The sequence below is a fragment of the Nerophis lumbriciformis genome, linkage group LG01, assembly GCF_033978685.3.
Source record: "Nerophis lumbriciformis linkage group LG01, RoL_Nlum_v2.1, whole genome shotgun sequence".
Lineage (NCBI taxonomy): Eukaryota > Metazoa > Chordata > Actinopteri > Syngnathiformes > Syngnathidae > Nerophis > Nerophis lumbriciformis.
The window spans coordinates 3,157,215-3,180,869 of NC_084548.2; the positions used below are offsets into that span (position 1 = coordinate 3,157,215).

Sequence of the window (23,655 nt, forward strand, 5' to 3'; positions counted from 1 at the left end):
GGTAACACCCCAATAAGTTTTTCAACTTGTTTAAGTCAGGTCATGTGACCGCCTGGCTCTGTTTGATTGGTCCAACGTCACCAGTGACTGCATCTGATTGGTGGAACGGAGTCAAACGTCACCAGTGACTGCATTTTATTGGTGGAACGGAGTGAAACGTCACCAGTAAGGCAGGCACTTTGAAGGTCTGTCTGACAGACCAAAACAAACAAAGCGTGCATTAACAGATGGATAAAAATTAGTAGCGAGTAGCGAGCTGAATGTAGATAAAAGTAGCGGAGTAAAAGTAGCGTTTCTTCTCTATAAATATACTCAAGTAAAAGTAAAAGTACGTTGCATTAAAACTACTCTTAGAAGTACAATTTATCCCAAAAGTTACTCAAGTAGATGTAACGGAGTAAATGTAGCGCGTTACTACCCACCTCTGATTAGAACACAACACACATATTTGTCTTGGATTCTTTTGCATATGTTTTTGCTTTTTTACCTTTTCTTTTCGCGTACAGTTTTTTGGGGTGTATAAATTGTAGATTTTTATGCACATAATCACGTTTCATCAAACATAAATTCAATTCTAGATCTTTAGCGCCGCCCTAGTGGCTCTCTGGAGCTTTTTCAAAAAATTTATGAAAAATGGAAAAAGATGAGGGGGAAAAAAATCTTTGCTTTCCGGCTCAGCTCTTTCTTCACCACAACGGACCGATACAGCGTCTGCATTTCACCGATCCACCCGTCGATCTCACCATCCACTCTTCCCTCACTCGTGAACAAGACTCCGAGGTACTTGAACTCCTCCACTTGGGGCAGGGTCTCCTCCTCAACCCGGAGATGGCCCTCCACCCTTTTCCGGGCGAAAAAGTAATCATCCACCCTGCAATATAATTGCAACTGCTTGAAAGAAATTGGGTTTCTCTTTGAATTGTCCTTTTTTGTTATCCGTGTATTAGAGATGCGCGGTTTGCGGGCACAACCGCGGAGTCCGCGGATTATCCGCGGATCGGGCGGATGAAATTTAAAAAAATAAGATTTTATCCGCGTGCGGGTCGGGTCGGGTCGGGCGGATCAATTAGATTTTTTTTTTTTTTTTTTTTTTTTGCGGGTGGCAGTTAAACCAATTGGGAAATATATATACATAGTTAAATGTTGTTACCCAGATACGAAAAACGAGCAGGCACCTGCTGCATATGCCACAACAGAAGAAAAAAAAAGAAAAGAGATGGACACTTTTACGGAGCGGAGAAGGGACGCCTCGCCGGGGTCCGGGACCGAGGCCCCTTCCCCCGAGAGGGCCCCACCGGGAGCCGTAGCTGAGGCGATCCGCGAGAAGGGCCCGACGCACGTCCAGGGTCACCACCGCGCCCACCGCACCGACACCCCGCCTCGTCCGCCTTCGCCGCGGCCGGCGTCACGCGCAGCAGGTAAGCAGCTTACCTGCCCGCCACCCCCGTGGCCGGGGGCTCGTAACATGGGTCACTCCGCACGCTCCGCCCGCGCAGCTTACCTGCCCGCCACCCCTGTTGCCGGGGGCGCGTAACAGGGGTCACTCCGCGCGCAGTGCGCTCAGCGCGGCTCCCATATGATTGCGCACTGGTGTGCGTCTGGGTCGTGACAGCGTGGCACGCGAAAGACTGTACTGCATTGGATCAGTCTCCTTTCTTTAACAGGCAAAAGCTTTATAACCTCACCATACCTGCCAACTTTTGAAATCAGAAAAACCTAGTAGCCAGGGTCCAAGGGCCGCAGGCCCCGGTAGGTCCAGGACAAAGTCCTGGTGGAGGGTTCAGGGCTTCGCCCCCCGACGCAAAATGATTATTAGCATTCAGACAGGTTAAAATGTTGCTAAAACCATCACTTTTCTATCAGTCACAGTGACTTTTCAAAACAAAAATATTACAGCAAAAATCATATGGGTTGATTGACATGTTTATTCTGTAAGCTAACTTCAATAGTTTGAAATTATTTTGACAGTTAATGCCAGTTATCCTGTCAACCTTTCACAAGACTTCAATTTGTTAATTGAAAGTATAAACAGTATAAACACTTTTTACAGTAAACAAATGGTAAAACAGTACTAAACAATTCCATAAAAAAAAAAATTGGTGTCATTATTAACTTTCTGTCCAAGCTTGTATAATCTACTGCCTTGTTCAATTGTAAAAAATATTCTGTGCCTAAAATTCACATTTCTATCACAATTATCATACTGTAAACATGGTAAGCTAACTTCATTAAAATTAATAGTCCTGTCAATAGCATGGAATTACAATTCAAATGTAGTTTTTTTGTAAGCCTTTCAAAAGAATTCAAAATATGAAAAATTAATGAAAATTAATTTAAGCCATCAGACACTTTGAAAAGTGGCACATCACATCTCTAATGTAATCATTTGAACTTTTCAACAGAAATAGCACTGCAAAAATATTAAGGACATACTTCTGTATTTTGGTAGTTATGCTGTCAACATTTAACAAGATTTCTTTAACTTGGACTTGAAAGCATAAATAGTATAAACACTTTTAACAGTATGTCGTGCTGTGAAATACAGCCGACAGGATTGTGCACCAAACACGAGGCAAGGCCAAAGCGCCTGCATGGTGCAGGAGAAGAAAGGACTTCTTTCATTTAAGGTTTGTGATAAACCATCAAACTCATTCGTTAAAAGGACTCTATAGTAATATAAAGCGAATTTTTCTGGACATTATCATGCAAGAAAAGTTTATTTTTGGGACCGCGATCACCGCGTAATGATTTTTAAAGGTTGCATTACAAACATTTAACTGTCCCATGTGATCAGCCAGTGCGATTGGAAGTCCATGCTCAATTATTGCCTCCGTAAATAAAACTTCGGCATTCATCACATCCAAAGAATCTGTTTGGGCGACGAAAAACGTTGAAAGTTTTCCACTTGTATCGCTAGCAACGGCATTAGACTTGTGTTTTTTTGTCCCAACGTGGTCTTTTACATCGCTAATTCCTCCGTGTCCGATCGAAAAATCTTGTCTGCACAAGGTGCAATTCGCGTAGTTTTCACCCTTTTTTTTTTAAATTAATGAAAAACCGTATTTTTTATCACTGCACCCGTAACCCGGAATAGGTTGATGAAAACCGTACGAATTACGGGAAAACCGGAGTAGTTGGCAGGTGCCTCACTAATGCCTTGCATCGTCTATATTAGATATACCGGGCGGATGGCGGGCGGGTGCAGTTCTGATCAAACGTTACATCGGGTGGATGGCGGATGGTTGACGACTTTCTGATGCGGTTGCGGATGAAATATTTGCCTATCCGCGCATCTCTACCGTGTATTGATTGGAGCTCGCTTGTTGCGTTTCCATTCGACGACATGATGAATTGCAGGTGGAAAAATGATGTTCTGCGTACGTCGCTGTGGAGAATCTCTGCGACGGGAAGGATATGACAAGAAATGTCTGAATGTACAAATTGCTCTTCTGTGCTTTTACTCCCGCCGGGAATCATTTTCCTCGCTCTTGCCTTCTTCCTTCAGGTGCAGGCAAATGTGGAAAAAGCTCTGACGCTGTTTGGCCAGTTGCTGACAAAGAAGCACTTCCTGTTGACTTTCATACGAACGCTGGAGGCGCAGAGGTTGGATATTATTATACTATTCTTATTACTATAGGGTCGTAGACTAATTAGGTTGTGGAATAATTAAATCATAAATATCTTTAAATAATTTAATTGTGAAATAATTTTTTTTTTACATAAATAGTTAAATGAATAAATATAACTTTACAACATATTATTCAATAGTGCACGTAATAATATGTAATGTGTTATTATTTTTTTTACTCTAGCAAGAAGTAATGTTGTAATTTAAAGTTTGTTTCCCCCTCACAATTTGTTCATAAAAAACAAGCTGACTAATTTCTGGAAATATTACGACTTAATTTTTTTTCATAAATATACAGTACAGGCCAAAAGTTTGGACACACCTTCTCATTCAATGTGTTTTCTTTATTTTGTTTTATTTATATTTTTATTTGTTTTTATTTTATAAACCTTTATTTATAAATTACAACATTTACAAACAGTTGAGAAATAATAATCAAAATAAGTACAGAACAGCGCCAGGGGGTTGTAAACTCAAGTAACTAAAATAAAATGCAAAATATATATATATATATATATATATATATATATATATAAATATAAAATATATATATATAAAATTTATAAAATAAAATAAAATGCAATATATATATATATATATATATATATATATATATATATATATATATATATATATATATATAAATATAAAATATATATATATATATATATATATATATATATATATATATATATATATATATATATATATATATATATATATATAAAATGTATAAAATAAAATAAAATGCAATATATATATATATATATATATATATATATATATATATATATATATATATATATATATATATATATATATATATATATATTGCATTTTATTTTAGTTACTTGAGTTTACAACCCCCTGGAGCTGTTTTGTATTTATTTTGATTATTATTTTTCAACTGTTTGTAAATGTTGTAATTTATAAATAAAGGTTTATAAAATAAAAAAAATAACAATCCTTTAAAAAAAAAAAAAAAAAAATACAACAAAATAAAGAAAACACATTGAATGAGAAGGTGTGTCCAAACGTTTGGCCTGTACTGTATATTTATGAATTTTTTATATATATATATATATATATATATATATATATATATATATATATATATATATATATATATATATATATATATATATATATATATATATATATATATATATATATTTTGCATTTTATTTTAGTTACTTGAGTTTACAACCCCCTGGAGCTGTTTTGTATTTATTTTGATTATTATTTATCAACTGTTTGTAAATGTTGTAATTTATAAATAAAGGTTTATAAAATAAAAAAAATAACAATCCTTTAAAAAAAAAAAAAAAATAAAATAAAACACATTGAATGAGAAGGTGTGTCCAAACGTTTGGCCTGTACTGTATATTTATGAAAAAAATTATATATATATATTATATTTATATATATATATATATATATTGCATTTTATTTTAGTTACTTGAGTTTACAACCCCCTGGAGCTGTTTTGTATTTATTTTGATACACATATACATATATATATATATATATATATATATACATATACATATATATATATATATATATATATATATGTATATACATATGTATACAATAATATTAGTGGTGTAACAGTACGTGTATTTGTATTAAACCGTTTTGGTACGTGGGTTCCGGTTCGGTTCGGAGATGTACCGAACGAGTTTCCACACGGACATATTAAGTAGCGTAACGCACGTTGTGTAAACAATGCACACCGAGGCACAACACACGGTATGCTAGCAGCTAACGGGCTACGATAGACTGACCATACGTCCTCTTTTCACCGGACATGTCCTCTTTTCATGTCAGGGCGGAGTTTCTTAAATGCCTCAAATGTCCGGCATTTTGAGTTAGGGTTGCGTGTATTTTCAATGTACGTTCAGGGTTAAGAAGGGGTTAAAAACAAAACAAACAGCAGCATTGGTGAGGGAGGGGCAGAGACAGAGAGAGAGAGAGAGAGTTATGATAAACTGCTTTTTATCCATAGATTTATCACATTTAATTTTTTATTATCTATAGCAGGGGTGTCAAAAGTGTGCCCCGGAGGCCAATTGCGGCCCACGGCACATTCTAAAAATACTATTAAAAAAAACAAAAACATAACAAAAGTGAAATAAAAAAGCTTAAAGGTTAAATGTAATTTAGAAAAAGTTGCAATGTAAAACAAAGCTGTTTTTTTTTCTTTCAAACTGTCATTGCTCAAAACATAATATTGAATCAAAATCAATGTTATTATGAATTATTGACCTATCCAAGGTTCCCATTACTTCACATCAAATATTCCACTAAGAAAAATATTTTTGGTGGAAGATTTTGAAAATTTGGTAAATAAATAACCCAAAAATGTATATTTTGTTGTTTTCTTACTGTACCGAAAATGAACCGAACCGTGACTTCTAAACCGAGGTACGTACCGAACCAAAATTGTTGTGTACCGTTACACCCATACTATACATATATATATATATATATAACAAACAAAGTACAAAGCCGTAGGCTCACACAATTTCAGTAAATCATTTAAATTTGGATCACATTATCATCGTTTTCACAGCTTTTTGGTTGTTAGAGGTAGAGAGTGTTTTAACAGAGTTCTAATTCTTTTTTTAAAGATGCGTAAGATGCGTTTTCTTTATTTTCATGACTATTTACATTGTAGATTGTCACATCAAAACTATGAATGAACACATGTGGAGTTATGTACTTAACAACAAAAGGTGAAATAACTGAAAACGTGTTTTATATTCTAGTTTCTTCAAAATAGCCACCCTTTGCTCTGATTACTGCTTTGCACACTCTCGGCATTCTCTCCATGAGCTTTAAGCACACCTGTGAAGTGAAAACCATGTCAGGTGACTACCTCTTTAATTTAACATTTAACATTTTAAAATCGAGAAAACACTGTATTTTTCGGACTAAAGAGCGCACCACGATATAAGACGCACCCACTAAATTTTAGAAGAAACATTATTTGTGCATATATTAGTCGCACCAGACTATAAATAATTATATTTTGTCTATTTTTGTTTAAAAATATTTAAAATCGAGAAAACACTGTATTTTTCGGACTAAAGAGCGCACCACAAAATAAGAATCACCCACAACACTTTAGAAGAACAAATATTGTTCCATATATTAGCCGCTCCAGACTATAAATAATCATATTTTGTCTATTCTAGTTAAAACATTTTAAAATCGAGAAAACACTGTATTTTTCGGACTAAAGAGCGCACCACGGTATAAGACGCACCCACTAAATTTTAGAAGAAACATTATTTTTGCATATATTAGTCGCACCAGACTATAAATAATTATATTTTGTCTATTTTTGTTAAAAAATATTTAAAATCGAGAAAACACTGTATTTTTCGGACTAAAGAGCGCACCACGGTATAAGATGCACCCACTAAATTTTAGAAGAAACATTATTTGTGCATATATTAGTCGCACCAGACTATAAATAATTATATTTTGTCTATTTTTGTTAAAAAATATTTAAAATCGAGAAAACACTGTATTTTTCGGACTAAAGAGCGCACCACAAAATAAGACACACCCACAACACTTTAGAAGAACAAATATTTTTCCATATATTAGCCGCTCCAGACTATAAATAATCATATTTTGTCTATTCTAGTTAAAACATTTTAAAATCGAGAAAACACTGTATTTTTCGGACTAAAGAGCGCACCACGGTATAAGATGCACCCACTAAATTTTAGAAGAAACATTATTTTTGCATATATTAGTCGCACCAGACTATAAATAATTATATTTTGTCTATTTTTGTTAAAAAATATTTAAAATCGAGAAAACACTGTATTTTTCGGACTAAAGAGCGCACCACAAAATAAGACACACCCACTAAACATTAGAAGAACAAATATTTTTCCATATATTAGCCGCTCCAGACTATAAATAATCATATTTTGTCTATTCTAGTTAAAACATTTTAAAATCGAGAAAACACTGTATTTTTCGGACTAAAGAGCGCACCACGGTATAAGATGCACCCACTAAATTTTAGAAGAAACATTATTTGTGCATATATTAGTCGCACCAGACTATAAATAATTATATTTTGTCTATTTTTGTTAAAAAATATTTAAAATCGAGAAAACACTGTATTTTTCGGACTAAAGAGCGCACCACAAAATAAGACACACCCACAACACTTTAGAAGAACAAATATTTTTCCATATATTAGCCGCTCCAGACTATAAATAATCATATTTTGTCTATTCTAGTTAAAACATTTTAAAATCGAGAAAACACTGTATTTTTCGGACTAAAGAGCGCACCACGGTATAAGATGCACCCACTAAATTTTAGAAGAAACATTATTTTTGCATATATTAGTCGCACCAGACTATAAATAATTATATTTTGTCTATTTTTGTTAAAAAATATTTAAAATCGAGAAAACACTGTATTTTTCGGACTAAAGAGCGCACCACAAAATAAGACACACCCACTAAACATTAGAAGAACAAATATTTTTCCATATATTAGCCGCTCCAGACTATAAATAATCATATTTTGTCTATTCTAGTTAAAACATTTTAAAATCGAGAAAACACTGTATTTTTTGGACTAAAGAGCACACCACGATATTAGACGCACCCACTAAATTTTAAAAGAAACATTATTTGTGCATATATTAGTCGCACCAGACTATAAATAATTATATTTTGTCTATTTTTGTTAAAAAATATTTAAAATCGAGAAAACACTGTATTTTTCGGACTAAAGAGTGCACCACAAAATAAGACACACCCACTAAACATTAGAAGAACAAATATTTTTCCATATATTAACCGTTTCAGACTATAAATAATCATATTTTGTCTATTCTAGTTAAAACATTTTAAAATCGAGAAAACACTGTATTTTTCGGACTAAAGAGCGCACCAGGATATAAGACGCACCCGGTAAATTTTAGAAGAAACATTATTTTTCCATATATTAGCCTCACCAGACTATAAATAATCATATTTTGTCTATTCTAGTTAAAACATTTTAAAATCGAGAAAACACTGTATTTTTCGGACTAAAGAGCGCACCACGGTATAAGACGCACCCGGTAAATTTTAGAAGAAACATTATTTTTGCATATATTAGTCGCACCAGACTATAAATAATTATATTTTGTCTATTTTTGTTAAAAAAAATTTAAAATCGAGAAAACGCTGTATTTTTCGGACTAAAGAGCGCACCACAAAATAAGACACACCCACTAAACATTAGAAGAACAAATATTTTTCCATATATTAGCCGCTCCAGACTATAAATAATCATATTTTGTCTATTCTAGTTAAAACATTTTAAAATCGAGAAAACACTGTATTTTTCGGACTAAAGAGCGCACCACGGTATAAGACGCACCCGGTAAATTTTAGAAGAAACATTATTTTTCCATATAATAGCCTCACCAGACTATAAATAATCATATTTTGTCTATTCTAGTTAAAACATTTTAAAATCGAGAAAACACTGTATTTTTCGGACTAAAGAGCGCACCACGGTATAAGACGCACCCGGTAAATTTTAGAAGAAACATTATTTTTCCATATATTAGCCGCTCCAGACTATAAATAATCATATTTTGTCTATTCTAGTTAAAACATTTTAAAATCGAGAAAACACTGTATTTTTCGGACTAAAGAGCGCACCAGGATATAAGACGCACCCGGTAAATTTTAGAAGAAACATTATTTTTCCATATATTAGCCTCACCAGACTATAAATAATCATATTTTGTCTATTCTAGTTAAAACATTTTAAAATCGAGAAAACACTGTATTTTTCGGACTAAAGAGCGCACCAGGATATAAGACGCACCCGGTAAATTTTAGAAGAAACATTATTTTTCCATATATTAGCCGCACCAGACTATAAATAATCATATTTTGTCTATTCTAGTTAAAACATTTTAAAATCGAGAAAACACTGTATTTTTCGGACTAAAGAGCGCACCACGGTATAAGACGCACCCGGTAAATTTTAGAAGAAACATTATTTTTGCATTTATTAGTCGCACCAGACTATAAATAATTATATTTTGTCTATTTTTGTTAAAAAATATTTAATATCGAGAAAACACTGTATTTTTCGGACTAAAGAGTGCACCACAAAGTAAGACACACCCACTAAACATTAGAAGAACAAATATTGTTCCATATATTAGCCGCACCAGACTATAAATAATCATATTTTGTCTATTTTTGTTAAAAAATATTTAAAATCGAGAAAACACTGTATTTTTCGGACTAAAGAGCGCACCAGGATATAAGACGCACCCGGTAAATTTTAGAAGAAACATTATTTTTCCATATATTAGCCTCACCCAGACTATAAATAATCATATTTTGTCTATTCTAGTTAAAACATTTTAAAATCGAGAAAACACTGTATTTTTCGGACTAAAGAGCGCACCACGGTATAAGACGCACCCGGTAAATTTTAGAAGAAACATTATTTTTCCATATATTAGCCTCACCAGACTATAAATAATCATATTTTGTCTATTCTAGTTAAAACATTTTAAAATCGAGAAAACACTGTATTTTTCGGACTAAAGAGCGCACCACGGTATAAGACGCACCCGGTAAATGTTAGAAGAAACATTATTTTTGCATATATTAGTCGCACCAGACTATAAATAATTATATTTTGTCTATTCTAGTTAAAACATTTTAAAATCGAGAAAACACTGTATTTTTCGGACTAAAGAGCGCACCACAAAATAAGACACACCCACTAAACATTAGAAGAACAAATATTGTTCCATATATTAGCCGCACCAGACTATAAATAATCATATTTTGTCTATTCTAGTTAAAACATTTTAAAATTGAGAAAACACTGTATTTTTCGGACTAAAGAGCGCACCACGATATAAGACGCACCCACTAAATTTTAGAAGAAACATTATTTTTGCATATATTAGTCGCACCAGACTATAAATAATTATATTTTGTCTATTTTTGTTAAAAAATATTTAAAATCGAGAAAACGCTGTATTTTTCGGACTAAAGAGTGCACCACAAAGTAAGACACACCCACTAAACATTAGAAGAACAAATATTGTTCCATATATTAGCCGCACCAGACTATAAATAATCATATTTTGTCTATTCTAGTTAAAACATTTTAAAATCGAGAAAACACTGTATTTTTCGGACTAAAGAGCGCACCACGGTATAAGACGCACCCGGTAAATTTTAGAAGAAACATTATTTTTGCATATATTAGTCGCACCAGACTATAAATAATTATATTTTGTCTATTCTAGTTAAAACATTTTAAAATCGAGAAAACACTGTATTTTTCGGACTAAAGAGCGCACCAGGATATAAGACGCACCCGGTAAATTTTAGAAGAAACATTATTTTTCCATATATTAGCCTCACCAGACTATAAATAATCATATTTTGTCTATTCTAGTTAAAACATTTTAAAATCGAGAAAACACTGTATTTTTCGGACTAAAGAGCGCACCACGGTATAAGACGCACCCGGTAAATTTTAGAAGAAACATTATTTTTGCATATATTAGTCGCACCAGACTATAAATAATTATATTTTGTCTATTTTTATTAAAAAATATTTAAAATCGAGAAAACGCTGTATTTTTCGGACTAAAGAGCGCACCACAAAATAAGACACACCCACTAAACATTAGAAGAACAAATATTTTTCCATATATTAGCCGCTCCAGACTATAAATAATCATATTTTGTCTATTCTAGTTAAAACATTTTAAAATCGAGAAAACACTGTATTTTTTGGACTAAAGAGCGCACCACGATATAAGACGCACCCGGTAAATTTTAGAAGAAACATTATTTTTGCATATATTAGTCGCACCAGACTATAAACAATTATATTTTGTCTATTTTTGTTAAAAAATATTTAAAATCGAGAAAACGCTGTATTTTTCGGACTAAAGAGCGCACCACAAAATAAGACACACCCACAACACTTTAGAAGAACAAATATTTTTCCATATATTAGCCGCTCCAGACTATAAATAATCATATTTTGTCTATTCTAGTTAAAACATTTTAAAATCGAGAAAACACTGTATTTTTCGGACTAAAGAGCGCACCACGGTATAAGATGCACCCACTAAATTTTAGAAGAAACATTATTTTTGCATATATTAGTCGCACCAGACTATAAATAATTATATTTTGTCTATTTTTGTTAAAAAATATTTAAAATCGAGAAAACACTGTATTTTTCGGACTAAAGAGCGCACCACAAAATAAGACACACCCACTAAACATTAGAAGAACAAATATTTTTCCATATATTAGCCGCTCCAGACTATAAATAATCATATTTTGTCTATTCTAGTTAAAACATTTTAAAATCGAGAAAACACTGTATTTTTTGGACTAAAGAGCACACCACGATATTAGACGCACCCACTAAATTTTAAAAGAAACATTATTTGTGCATATATTAGTCGCACCAGACTATAAATAATTATATTTTGTCTATTTTTGTTAAAAAATATTTAAAATCGAGAAAACGCTGTATTTTTCGGACTAAAGAGCGCACCACAAAATAAGACACACCCACAACACTTTAGAAGAACAAATATTGTTCCATATATTAGCCGCACCAGACTATAAATAATCATATTTTGTCTATTCTAGTTAAAACATTTTAAAATCGAGAAAACACTGTATTTTTCGGACTAAAGAGCGCACCACAAAATAAGACGCACCCGGTAAATTTTAGAAGAAACATTATTTTTCCATATATTAGCCTCACCAGACTATAAATAATCATATTTTGTCTATTCTAGTTAAAACATTTTAAAATCGAGAAAACACTGTATTTTTCGGACTAAAGAGCGCACCAGGATATAAGACGCACCCGGTAAATTTTAGAAGAAACATTATTTTTCCATATATTAGCCTCACCAGACTATAAATAATCATATTTTGTCTATTCTAGTTAAAACATTTTAAAATCGAGAAAACACTGTATTTTTCGGACTAAAGAGCGCACCACGGTATAAGACGCACCCGGTAAATTTTAGAAGAAACATTATTTTTGCATATATTAGTCGCACCAGACTATAAATAATTATATTTTGTCTATTCTAGTTAAAACATTTTAAAATCGAGAAAACACTGTATTTTTCGGACTAAAGAGCGCACCAGGATATAAGACGCACCCGGTAAATTTTAGAAGAAACATTATTTTTCCATATATTAGCCTCACCAGACTATAAATAATCATATTTTGTCTATTCTAGTTAAAACATTTTAAAATCGAGAAAACACTGTATTTTTCGGACTAAAGAGCGCACCACGGTATAAGATGCACCCACTAAATTTTAGAAGAAACATTATTTTTGCATATATTAGTCGCACCAGACTATAAATAATTATATTTTGTCTATTTTTGTTAAAAAATATTTAAAATCGAGAAAACACTGTATTTTTCGGACTAAAGAGTGCACCACAAAATAAGACACACCCACTAAACATTAGAAGAACAAATATTTTTCCATATATTAACCGTTCCAGACTATAAATAATCATATTTTGTCTATTCTAGTTAAAACATTTTAAAATCGAGAAAACACTGTATTTTTCGGACTAAAGAGCGCACCAGGATATAAGACGCACCCGGTAAATTTTAGAAGAAACATTATTTTTCCATATATTAGCCTCACCCAGACTATAAATAATCATATTTTGTCTATTCTAGTTAAAACATTTTAAAATCGAGAAAACACTGTATTTTTCGGACTAAAGAGCGCACCACGGTATAAGACGCACCCGGTAAATTTTAGAAGAAACATTATTTTTCCATATATTAGCCTCACCAGACTATAAATAATCATATTTTGTCTATTCTAGTTAAAACATTTTAAAATCGAGAAAACACTGTATTTTTCGGACTAAAGAGCGCACCACGGTATAAGACGCACCCGGTAAATTTTAGAAGAAACATTATTTTTGCATATATTAGTCGCACCAGACTATAAATAATTATATTTTGTCTATTCTAGTTAAAACATTTTAAAATCGAGAAAACACTGTATTTTTCGGACTAAAGAGCGCACCACGGTATAAGACGCACCCGGTAAATTTTAGAAGAAACATTATTTGTGCATATATTAGTCGCACCAGACTATAAATAATTATATTTTGTCTATTCTAGTTAAAACATTTTAAAATCGAGAAAACACTGTATTTTTCGGACTAAAGAGCGCACCAGGATATAAGACGCACCCGGTAAATTTTAGAAGAAACATTATTTTTCCATATATTAGCCTCACCAGACTATAAATAATCATATTTTGTCTATTCTAGTTAAAACATTTTAAAATCGAGAAAACACTGTATTTTTCGGACTAAAGAGCGCACCACGGTATAAGACGCACCCGGTAAATTTTAGAAGAAACATTATTTTTGCATATATTAGTCGCACCAGACTATAAATAATTATATTTTGTCTATTTTTGTTAAAAAATATTTAAAATCGAGAAAACACTGTATTTTTCGGACTAAAGAGCGCACCACAAAATAAGACACACCCACAACACTTTAGAAGAACAAATATTTTTCCATATATTAGCCGCTCCAGACTATAAATAATCATATTTTGTCTATTCTAGTTAAAACATTTTAAAATCGAGAAAACACTGTATTTTTCGGACTAAAGAGCGCACCACAAAATAAGACACACCCACTAAACATTAGAAGAACAAATATTTTTCCATATATTAGCCGCTCCAGACTATAAATAATCATATTTCGTCTATTCTAGTTAAAACATTTTAAAATCGAGAAAACACTGTATTTTTCGGACTAAAGAGCGCACCAGGATATAAGACGCACCCGGTAAATTTTAGAAGAAACATTATTTTTCCATATATTAGCCTCACCAGACTATAAATAATCATATTTTGTCTATTCTAGTTAAAACATTTTAAAATCGAGAAAACACTGTATTTTTCGGACTAAAGAGCGCACCAGGATATAAGACGCACCCGGTAAATTTTAGAAGAAACATTATTTTTCCATATATTAGCCTCACCAGACTATAAATAATCATATTTTGTCTATTCTAGTTAAAACATTTTAAAATCGAGAAAACACTGTATTTTTCGGACTAAAGAGTGCACCACAAAATAAGACACACCCACTAAACATTAGAAGAACAAATATTTTTCCATATATTAACCGTTCCAGACTATAAATAATCATATTTTGTCTATTCTAGTTAAAACATTTTAAAATCGAGAAAACACTGTATTTTTCGGACTAAAGAGCGCACCACAAAATAAGACACACCCACTAAACATTAGAAGAACAAATATTTTTCCATATATTAGCCGCTCCAGACTATAAATAATCATATTTCGTCTATTCTAGTTAAAACATTTTAAAATCGAGAAAACACTGTATTTTTCGGACTAAAGAGCGCACCAGGATATAAGACGCACCCGGTAAATTTTAGAAGAAACATTATTTTTGCATTTATTAGTCGCACCAGACTATAAATAATTATATTTTGTCTATTTTTGTTAAAAAATATTTAATATCGAGAAAACACTGTATTTTTCGGACTAAAGAGTGCACCACAAAGTAAGACACACCCACTAAACATTAGAAGAACAAATATTGTTCCATATATTAGCCGCACCAGACTATAAATAATCATATTTTGTCTATTTTTGTTAAAAAATATTTAAAATCGAGAAAACGCTGTATTTTTCGGACTAAAGAGCGCACCACAAAATAAGACACACCCACAACACTTTAGAAGAACAAATATTTTTCCATATATTAGCCGCTCCAGACTATAAATAATCATATTTTGTCTATTCTAGTTAAAACATTTTAAAATTGAGAAAACACTGTATTTTTGGGACTAAAGAGCGCACCAGGATATAAGACGCACCCACTAAATTTTAGAAGAAACATTATTTTTGCATATATTAGTCGCACCAGACTATAAATAATTATATTTTGTCTATTTTTGTTAAAAAATATTTAAAATCGAGAAAACACTGTATTTTTCGGACTAAAGAGCGCACCACAAAATAAGACACACCCACAACACTTTAGAAGAACAAATATTTTTCCATATATTAGCCGCTCCAGACTATAAATAATCATATTTTGTCTATTCTAGTTAAAACATTTTAAAATTGAGAAAACACTGTATTTTTGGGACTAAAGAGCGCACCAGGATATAAGACGCACCCACTAAATTTTAGAAGAAACATTATTTTTGCATATATTAGTCGCACCAGACTATAAATAATTATATTTTGTCTATTTTTGTTAAAAAATATTTAAAATCGAGAAAACACTGTATTTTTCGGACTAAAGAGCGCACCACAAAATAAGACACACCCACAACACTTTAGAAGAACAAATATTTTTCAAAATATTAGCCGCTCCAGACTATAAATAATCATATTTCGTCTATTCTAGTTAAAACATTTTAAAATCGAGAAAACACTGTATTTTTCGGACTAAAGAGCGCACCAGGATATAAGACGCACCCGGTAAATTTTAGAAGAAACATTATTTTTCCATATATTAGCCTCACCAGACTATAAATAATCATATTTTGTCTATTCTAGTTAAAACATTTTAAAATCGAGAAAACGCTGTATTTTTCGGACTAAAGAGCGCACCACGGTATAAGACGCACCCGGTAAATTTTAGAAGAAACATTATTTTTGCATATATTAGTCGCACCAGACTATAAATAATTATATTTTGTCTATTTTTGTTAAAAAATATTTAAAATCGAGAAAACACTGTATTTTTCGGACTAAAGAGCGCACCACAAAATAAGACACACCCACAACACTTTAGAAGAACAAATATTTTTCCATATATTAGCCGCTCCAGACTATAAATAATCATATTTTGTCTATTCTAGTTAAAACATTTTAAAATCGAGAAAACACTGTATTTTTCGGACTAAAGAGCGCACCACAAAATAAGACACACCCACTAAACATTAGAAGAACAAATATTTTTCCATATATTAGCCGCTCCAGACTATAAATAATCATATTTCGTCTATTCTAGTTAAAACATTTTAAAATCGAGAAAACACTGTATTTTTCGGACTAAAGAGCGCACCAGGATATAAGACGCACCCGGTAAATTTTAGAAGAAACATTATTTTTCCATATATTAGCCTCACCAGACTATAAATAATCATATTTTGTCTATTCTAGTTAAAACATTTTAAAATCGAGAAAACACTGTATTTTTGGGACTAAAGAGCGCACCACGGTATAAGACGCACCCGGTAAATTTTAAAAGAAACATTATTTTTGCATATATTAGTCGCACCAGACTATAAATAATTATATTTTGTCTATTTTTGTTAAAAAATATTTAAAATCGAGAAAACACTGTATTTTTCGGACTAAAGAGTGCACCACAAAATAAGACACACCCACAACACTTTAGAAGAACAAATATTTTTCCATATATTAGCCGCTCCAGACTATAAATAATCATATTTTGTCTATTCTAGTTAAAACATTTTAAAATCGAGAAAACACTGTATTTTTTGGACTAAAGAGCGCACCACGATATAAGACGCACCCACTAAATTTTAGAAGAAACATTATTTGTGCATATATTAGTCGCACCAGACTATAAATAATTATATTTTGTCTATTTTTGTTAAAAAATATTTAAAATCGAGAAAACACTGTATTTTTCGGACTAAAGAGCGCACCACAAAATAAGAATCACCCACAACACTTTAGAAGAACAAATATTGTTCCATATATTAGCCGCACTAGACTATAAATAATCATATTTCGTCTATTCTAGTTAAAACATTTTAAAATCGAGAAAACACTGTATTTTTCGGACTAAAGAGCGCACCACGGTATAAGACGCACCCGGTAAATTTTAGAAGAAACATTATTTTTGCATATATTAGTCGCACCAGACTATAAATAATTATATTTTGTCTATTCTAGTTAAAACATTTTAAAATCGAGAAAACACTGTATTTTTCGGACTAAAGAGCGCACCAGGATATAAGACGCACCCGGTAAATTTTAGAAGAAACATTATTTTTCCATATATTAGCCTCACCAGACTATAAATAATCATATTTTGTCTATTCTAGTTAAAACATTTTAAAATCGAGAAAACACTGTATTTTTCGGACTAAAGAGCGCACCACGGTATAAGACGCACCCGGTAAATTTTAGAAGAAGCATTATTTTTGCATTTATTAGTCGCACCAGACTATAAATAATCATATTTTGTCTATTCTAGTTAAAACATTTTAAAATCGAGAAAACACTGTATTTTTCGGACTAAAGAGCGCACCACGGTATAAGACGCACCCGGTAAATTTTAGAAGAAACATTATTTTTGCATATATTAGTCGCACCAGACTATAAATAATTATATTTTGACTATTTTTGTTAAAAAATATTTAAAATCGAGAAAACACTGTATTTTTCGGACTAAAGAGCGCACCACGGTATAAGACGCACCCGGTAAATTTTAGAAGAAACATTATTTTTGCATATATTAGTCGCACCAGACTATAAATAATCATATTTTGTCTATTCTAGTTAAAACATTTTAAAATCGAGAAAACACTGTATTTTTCGGACTAAAGAGCGCACCAGGATATAAGACGCACCCGGTAAATTTTAGAAGAAACATTATTTTTCCATATATTAGCCTCACCAGACTATAAATAATCATATTTTGTCTATTCTAGTTAAAACATTTTAAAATCGAGAAAACACTGTATTTTTCGGACTAAAGAGCGCACCACGGTATAAGACGCACCCGGTAAATTTTAGAAGAAACATTATTTTTCCATATATTAGCCTCACCAGACTATAAATAATCATATTTTGTCTATTCTAGTTAAAACATTTTAAAATCGAGAAAACACTGTATTTTTCGGACTAAAGAGCGCACCACGGTATAAGACGCACCCGGTAAATTTTAGAAGAAACATTATTTTTGCATATATTAGTCGCACCAGACTATAAATAATTATATTTTGTCTATTTTTGTTAAAAAATATTTAAAATCGAGAAAACACTGTATTTTTCGGACTAAAGAGCGCACCACAAAATAAGACACACCCACTAAACATTAGAAGAACAAATATTTTTCCATATATTAACCGTTCCAGACTATAAATAATCATATTTCGTCTATTCTAGTTAAAACATTTTAAAATCGAGAAAACACTGTATTTTTCGGACTAAAGAGCGCACCAGGATATAAGACGCACCCGGTAAATTTTAGAAGAAACATTATTTTTCCATATATTAGCCTCACCCAGACTATAAATAATCATATTTTGTCTATTCTAGTTAAAACATTTTAAAATCGAGAAAACACTGTATTTTCGGACTAAAGAGCGCACCACGGTATAAGACGCACCCGGTAAATTTTAGAAGAAACATTATTTTTGCATATATTAGTCGCACCAGACTATAAATAATTATATTTTGTCTATTTTTGTTAAAAAAAATTTAAAATCGAGAAAACGCTGTATTTTTCGGACTAAAGAGCGCACCACAAAATAAGACACACCCACTAAACATTAGCAGAACAAATATTTTTCCATATATTAACCGTTCCAGACTATAAATAATCATATTTTGTCTATTCTAGTTAAAACATTTTAAAATCGAGAAAACACTGTATTTTTCGGACTAAAGAGCGCACCAGGATATAAGACGCACCCGGTAAATTTTAGAAGAAACATTATTTTTCCATATATTAGCCTCACCAGACTATAAATAATCATATTTTGTCTATTCTAGTTAAAACATTTTAAAATCGAGAAAACACTGTATTTTCGGACTAAAGAGCGCACCACGGTATAAGACGCACCCGGTAAATTTTAGAAGAAACATTATTTTTGCATATATTAGTCGCACCAGACTATAAATAATCATATTTTGTCTATTCTAGTTAAAACATTTTAAAATCGAGAAAACACTGTATTTTTCGGACTAAAGAGCGCACCACGGTATAAGACGCACCCGGTAAATTTTAGAAGAAACATTATTTTTGCATATATTAGTCGCACCAGACTATAAACAATTATATTTTGTCTATTTTTGTTAAAAAATATTTAAAATCGAGAAAACACTGTATTTTTCGGACTAAAGAGCGCACCACAAAATAAGACACACCCACAACACTTTAGAAGAACAAATATTTTTCAAAATATTAGCCGCTCCAGACTATAAATAATCATATTTTGTCTATTCTAGTTAAAACATTTTAAAATCGAGAAAACACTGTATTTTTCGGACTAAAGAGCGCACCACGGTATAAGACGCACCCGGTAAATTTTAGAAGAAACATTATTTTTGCATATATTAGTCGCACCAGACTATAAATAATCATATTTTGTCTATTTTTGTTAAAAAATATTTAAAATCGAGAAAACACTGTATTTTTCGGACTAAAGAGCGCACCACAAAATAAGACACACCCACAACACTTTAGAAGAACAAATATTTTTCCATATATTAGCCGCTCCAGACTATAAATAATCATATTTTGTCTATTCTAGTTAAAACATTTTAAAATCGAGAAAACACTGTATTTTTCGGACTAAAGAGCGCACCACAAAATAAGACACACCCACTAAACATTAGAAGAACAAATATTTTTCCATATATTAGCCGCTCCAGACTATAAATAATCATATTTCGTCTATTCTAGTTAAAACATTTTAAAATCGAGAAAACACTGTATTTTTCGGACTAAAGAGCGCACCAGGATATAAGACGCACCCGGTAAATTTTAGAAGAAACATTATTTTTCCATATATTAGCCTCACCAGACTATAAATAATCATATTTTGTCTATTCTAGTTAAAACATTTTAAAATCGAGAAAACACTGTATTTTTCGGACTAAAGAGCGCACCAGGATATAAGACGCACCCGGTAAATTTTAGAAGAAACATTATTTTTGCATATATTAGTCGCACCAGACTATAAATAATTATATTTTGTCTATTTTTGTTAAAAAATATTTAAAATCGAGAAAACACTGTATTTTTCGGACTAAAGAGCGCACCACGGTATAAGACGCACCCGGTAAATTTTAGAAGAAACATTATTTTTGCATATATTAGTCGCACCAGACTATAAATAATCATATTTTGTCTATTCTAGTTAAAACATTTTAAAATCGAGAAAACACTGTATTTTTCGGACTAAAGAGCGCACCACGGTATAAGACGCACCCGGTAAATTTTAGAAGAAACATTATTTTTCCATATATTAGCCTCACCAGACTATAAATAATCATATTTTGTCTATTCTAGTTAAAACATTTTAAAATCGAGAAAACACTGTATTTTTCGGACTAAAGAGCGCACCACGGTATAAGACGCACCCGGTAAATTTTAGAAGAAACATTATTTTTGCATATATTAGTCGCACCAGACTATAAATAATTATATTTTGTCTATTTTTGTTAAAAAAAATTTAAAATCGAGAAAACACTGTATTTTTCGGACTAAAGAGCGCACCACAAAATAAGACACACCCACTAAACATTAGAAGAACAAATATTTTTCCATATATTAGCCGTTCCAGACTATAAATAATCATATTTTGTCTATTCTAGTTAAAACATTTTAAAATCGAGAAAACACTGTATTTTTCGGACTAAAGAGCGCACCACGATATAAGACGCACCCGGTAAATTTTAGAAGAAACATTATTTTTCCATATATTAGCCTCACCAGACTATAAATAATCATATTTTGTCTATTCTAGTTAAAACATTTTAAAATCAAGAAAACACTGTATTTTTCGGACTAAAGAGCGCACCACGGTATAAGACGCACCCGGTAAATTTTAGAAGAAACATTATTTTTGCATATATTAGTCGCACCAGACTATAAATAATTATATTTTGTCTATTTTTGTTAAAAAATATTTAAAATCGAGAAAACGCTGTATTTTTCGGACTAAAGAGCGCACCACAAAATAAGACACACCCACTAAACATTAGAAGCAGGGGCGCCGCTAGGGATTTTGGGCCCCATGAAAATAATCTTTACAGGGCCCCCAACACAGTGTCATTATTTTTTCTGTATTATAATTTCATCATCATTAGGGGCCTCTCTGGGCCCCCCTCCATCATGGGCCCCTAGAATCCGTCTCCTTTACCCCCCCTTTTCGGCGCCCCTGCTCCCGGGGTCGATTAAAAACATAATGTACAGGCCAATTAATGATTATTGGTAAAAGGGGCCAGTTATTATATCAATCAAAAGTTCAAAAAAATCAAATGTGAGATGTGATCTTTTCTTAGACATGATAAAGTCTGGGGATTTTTTTTCCATTGTAACAGTCAACGCTTAAAATGTCCTTCCAGGTCGTTTTCCATGCGGGACCGAGGCAACGTGGCGTCTCTGATCATGACCGCCCTGCAGGGGGAGATGGAGTACGCCACAGGAGTCCTCAAACAACTTCTGTCTGACCTGATCGAAAGGAACTTGGAGAGTAAAAATCATCCCAAGCTGCTTCTCAGGAGGTGAGAAATGAGATTTGATTGACCCTGAGTGGCTTTTCTGTATGATGCCTTTTAACCTGGTGGCATATTTATGTACATTAATATTGAAATATCATTTTATTCATCATTTGTGTGATTGTTCTGCCACACAGGTGTATTTGTGTGCACAACACAGCTCACAAATATTGTTCAAAATGTTTGTTCTCTCAACACAAGCTCTTCATTATTATTAGGGACCGCAATGTCCCTTTGGGACAGAGGACCCTATTGTATTTCGTGCGTTTTATTATTAGGGACCGCAATGTCCCTTTGGGACAGAGGACCCTATTGTATTTTGTGCGTTTTATTATTATTATTATTCCGCCGCCTTTTTGAGCTGTAATTTGACCCCCTTAACATGCTTCAAAACTCACCATATTTGACACACACATCACAAAATTGCGCTCTAGCGCCCCCTAGGGAAAACACAGACAAAACTGCTTGTAACTTCCAGTAGAAATGTCGTAGAGACATGAAACAACAACCTCTATGTAGGTCTGACTTAGACCTAGATTCCATACATTGACAGCCTTAGGTAAGAATCAACAGAAAGTTGGCAATTCCCCCTTCAAAACAAACGTTTAGTAAAAACCGTCACTTTTGCCTCTTTGAGCTGTAATTTGACCCCCTTAACATGCTTTAAAACTCACCAAACTGGACACACACATCAGGACTGGCAAAAATTGCGATCTAATAAAAAACCCAACCCCAAAACTCAAAATTGCGCTCTAGCGTCCCGTAGGAAGGAAACACAGAAAACAACTGCTCCTAGGAAGAAAACTCAGACAAAACTGCCTGTAACTTCCAGTAGGAATGTCTTAGAGACATGAAACAACAACCTCTATGTAGGTCTGACTTAGACCTAGATTTCATACATTGACAGCCTTAGGTAAGAATCAACAGAAAGTTGGCAATTCCCCCTTCAAAACAAACGTTTAGTAAAAACCGTCACTTTTGCCTCTTTGAGCTGTAATTTGACCCCCTTAACATGCTTTAAAACTCACCAAACTGGACACACACATCAGGACTGGCAAAAATTGCGATCTAATAAAAAACCCAACCCCAAAACTCAAAATTGCGCTCTAGCGTCCCGTAGGAAGGAAACACAGAAAACAACTGCTCCTAGGAAGAAAACTCAGACAAAACTGCCTGTAACTTCCAGTAGGAATGTCTTAGAGACATGAAACAACAACCTCTATGTAGGTCTGACTTAGACCTAGATTTCATACATTGACAGCCTTAGGTAAGAATCAACAGAAAGTTGGCAATTCCCCCTTCAAAACAAACGTTTAGTAAAAACCGTCACTTTTGCCTCTTTGAGCTGTAATTTGACCCCCTTAACATGCTTTAAAACTCACCAAACTGGACACACACATCAGGACTGGCAAAAATTGCGATCTAATACAAAACCCAACCCCAAAACTCA

The 23,655-nt window shown here is 32.6% G+C and overlaps 1 protein-coding gene across 2 annotated transcripts in view; it reads left to right on the plus strand.

Annotated features, from left to right (window-relative positions):
* Positions 1 to 23,655, plus strand: part of LOC133615286 (plexin-A1-like) — an 811,576-nt gene that overhangs the window by 727,317 nt on the left and 60,604 nt on the right. For both annotated transcript variants that reach the window (XM_061973784.2, XM_061973792.2), the window contains exons 22-23: positions 3,506 to 3,603; positions 22,053 to 22,211. In XM_061973784.2, coding sequence (XP_061829768.2) covers positions 3,506 to 3,603; positions 22,053 to 22,211 — 257 coding nt within the window. The remainder of the gene's footprint in view (positions 1 to 3,505; positions 3,604 to 22,052; positions 22,212 to 23,655) is intronic.